The 3,546-nt window shown below is 42.8% G+C and overlaps 1 protein-coding gene across 1 annotated transcript; it reads left to right on the top strand.

The window, feature by feature from the left end:
• Positions 1 to 1,213: 1,213 nt before the first annotated feature.
• On the top strand, positions 1,214 to 3,180 carry LOC149831974 (uncharacterized). Its single transcript, XM_090012323.1, has 4 exons — positions 1,214 to 1,321; positions 1,756 to 2,046; positions 2,135 to 2,198; positions 2,302 to 3,180. Exons 2-4 carry the CDS (start codon positions 1,874 to 1,876, stop codon positions 2,623 to 2,625), a joined length of 561 nt encoding a protein of 186 aa, XP_089868449.1. The 5' UTR covers positions 1,214 to 1,321; positions 1,756 to 1,873; the 3' UTR covers positions 2,626 to 3,180.
• The last annotated feature ends 366 nt before the right edge of the window (positions 3,181 to 3,546 follow it).

Below are 3,546 nucleotides of genomic sequence, written 5' to 3'. Positions count from 1 at the left end.
GTCGGTGACACTTGGTTTGGCTACGCGGGTTCCATGGATGTAGAGAGGATGCAAAAGTCTCTTTGCCTTGAGTCACCAAGTCAACCCGTTGACTCACGGGTCAAGAGTCAAGGGTCAGGCGATCCAGATCCGAGCATAGCTTGTAGTCTTGCTTTTGCGGCCTCAGCTTTATCTAAAAAAAAGCACCTTCCTCTCTTCTGCTACTCTCTTTCTCATTTCTGTAAATCAACTCTATAATTGCCAAAACAGTCTCACCTTTGTTGATTTTTTTTTTTACGGGCTTCTATTTTTCAATTCCGAAAAGCGATAAAAAAAAAAAACTCAGAAAAAATCATGTCCACAACTACGTAGGTTAACTTGAGGTTTCTATTTGGCAATTTTCAGGAAACCTGTGACTTGTACCAAAAACTCAAAACATTGAAACCCATTTTTGAAATTAAGGATAAGAAGTTTGGTCTTAAATGAAAATTTTTTAATTAGAAAAAGGTCTTCCAACTAGTGTTGGGAAACAAGTAGAGTTGCGCTCAGCTCGTAAAGAGCTCGTTTAACATTATAAAATAAGATCCACAAGCTGAATATAAACAAGAGGTACTACTTGGCTCGGTCTCAATTTGTATAAACTGGTTAGGTAGTAAGAAATATATTAATATATTAATAATCTTGTTTCTTCCAGCTTTAAAACAATGTATCTTTTTTTATAAACAACCTAATTCGAACTCAGATCATTTAACTGAGGCTGATTATGAGCTCAAACTCGGCTTGGATCGGGGATGGGTCTGGGCAGGGTGAGAGTAACCTCTGTACTAAAAGGGGTTTTGATTTTAATCTCCATCCCCTGACCCATTCTTGGCTCAATGTCCTCCATCCATCCACAGTCAAAACTAAAGGATACCTATTTTTTTACTTTTCATTTCTTACAAATAAAAATCTTGATCGTTGATTTCACCTTTAAATATCAAATCAACGTGCATACTTTTTTTAATTTATATAAATGGAAACCAAAAAGATGACGTGCTGTCGACAACGATGTGCCCTTTATGCGTCACGCACCGATTGCATGTTTCGAAATAAACATAAAAAACAGGGTTTAGTATTTAATCCAACGGCTATCTTCCGACTGTAGCCTGGCTTCCTCACGTTTTCCTAAACTCGATATTACCAAAGCGTCCCTTCTCTTCTTTTTTGCCTTTCCTTATAAATCTTTCCCACCATCGCTCTCCTCGTCTTCTTTCCTCCATCTCCTTCCCTCTCTTCAATTTTCTTTTTTAATTTTCCCTTTGTGTTTAATTTTATTTCTTCATGGCTTGTTGAAGGCAGCGAGGTACGCTTCTCCTCCTCCACTTTCTTTCTTCTTCTTCTTTTCCTTTTATCTTCTTTTTTCTCTTCTTCGTTCTCTGATTTTTTTCTTATTCTTCTAGTTTACCTTTTCTCATATTTTTCAAAAAAAAAAAGTTTTTTCACTTTTTTCTGGCGTTTCTCATCTTCTGATCTGAAGATTTCTGAGCGTCTAGACCGTTGGATTTGTTGTCTGTGGCCTTCCTTTTTTTAGAAGGGGAGCGATGCTCAAGAGATCTGCGGATCCCGGAGGGGAATTTGTAGATCTGCGGTTTTCTCGAGTCTTTCGCGAACTCCGTTTCAGGATCTCGATTTTGTAGGGTTTTAATTAAAGCGCGACTTGTTCTGTTCCCGGGCAGATCTCGTTTGGATGAGTAGGAACGATCCTTGAATCAGTTTTTGGTTTTCCTTTTTTTGCAGGCGTGATCGGAGTGCTGCTGAGGGTCGAGTTTGTAAATAAGACTAATTAACTGTCACATCTAACCTGTACATACTTGAGGAAAAAGCCCCCGCCTTCCGTCGTCTATCCGTGCTGAAGATGAGCCGATCTAACGGGTTCGAAGATATGGCTGATCTCGCAAGGGCGAGGACGTCTCTCGCCTCTCAGGAACGCTGTAGGGGACCCCTCCTCTGCCCGAAACCGAGACGACTCGCCATCATCAACCATGCCGTTTCTGCCGACGCCGTGCGACCTCTCCGGCTGCCTCTGAGGTACGTCTCTCTCTCTGTGTGTGTGTGTGTGTGTGTGTGTAGATCTATTGATGCGATGCTGATCTACGGTTATCTTGCCGATGAACAGCCATCCGACGGAGCAGATCGAGTCCAAAGCCGGATCGGAACTCCTGGACATCATTTTTGCAAAGGTAATCCTCCCTCATCTCTTTTCCCTCTCCTCTTCGTTCTTTAGAAAAATCCTCCCGGGAATCTGAAGATTGATCGCTTGTTTTTGTATGTTCTTAATCGCAGGGCGTGTACGGTGGAGACCAGTCGGGCTGCGGGTCGCCTCCCTACTTCTGTGGGTCCCCGCCGAGCCGAGCAGCGAACCCTCTGGTCCACGATGTTCGGTTTACGGAGGGCCTCAGGGACGACCTCTCCCCGGTGCCCTTTCCGGTGCCGGCCTGTTTTTCAGCATCGCCGGCAACGTCTCCTCCCTCCTCCCCATCGCCTTCCTCCGCTCGCAAGGGTTGCGCAAGGGCTAACTTCGGTCACAATTCCGCTGCCGTCAGAATCGAAGGTTTTGACTGCCTCGATCGAGATCGAAGGGGCTGCAGCATCCCGGCGATGGCCTGATCCGTCCATCCACTAACATCATGATCATTTTGACCCACTAATCGAGTGTCAACGATAAGAGTTTCACCACAAATCCCATCGAGAAAGAAAAGCACATCAGGAGAAAAAAAAAGCGTATTTTGAAGTAGAGAGTTTGTGTTGTTTTGGTCTTTTGCTCTTTTACATCCTTACACCATATCGATCAAATGTCATCAAGCTGTGTATACGTATTATGTAAATAAGTTTTCCGAATAAGCGAGGAAGGTTGATGCCTTTTCTTCCGAGAAAGGGTGAGGTTCCTTGTGAGGTTTAGGTTAGGTTAGCTCTAGGTGTGAATGAGATCAGGAATATAGGGGTTATGTTTTTTTTTTTTTTTGGGTCTTGGTGGCTATGATTTGCCTTTGTTCTTTTACCCTTTGGTTGTCTTTGCCCGCCGCTGAATCTGTATATAGTTCTGGAATATGTCTAGGGTTATAGTATTTGTCTAAATTTTTGTAATTGGGTTTCCCCCATTGATGTAAATATTTAATCTTCCTATCACTTAGAGTTTTGAATGGATGATATTTGGCTATTGCATCTCTCTCTTTCCCCGCTATTTTTTAGCATATTCCGGCAGTGTCAACAAAATGGTGAACCTGGTGGAAGTATACGTTCCATTCTCCCCCATCAACATCCCTGATCTGCAACACCATCTGCCTCCAGGGATCATTTGTTTTTTGTTTCTTTTTTTCCTTCTCTCCTTTCATCTTTCCTTTTTTTTTTTCTTTTTTTTTGAGGCTCCTTGGCATGTCTTGGGCCTGTGTTTGGTTATCCGGTAGGTTCACTGTTGGTTGAACCTTTTTTTTGTATCCTAATGTTGCTGGTTATAGCTCGGCTCTCTCTCTCGATGAAGTCTTTTAGTGGTTGAGGAATCTAAAAAATACAGCCTAGGAGGGGCTGCCG

The sequence above is a fragment of the Nuphar pumila genome, chromosome 7, assembly GCF_984573655.1.
Source record: "Nuphar pumila chromosome 7, dmNupPumi1.hap1.1, whole genome shotgun sequence".
In the NCBI taxonomy this organism is placed as follows: domain Eukaryota; kingdom Viridiplantae; phylum Streptophyta; class Magnoliopsida; order Nymphaeales; family Nymphaeaceae; genus Nuphar; species Nuphar pumila.
The sequence above is the reverse complement of the archived record's forward strand: the minus strand, read 5'-3'. Positions and strand labels throughout refer to the sequence as shown.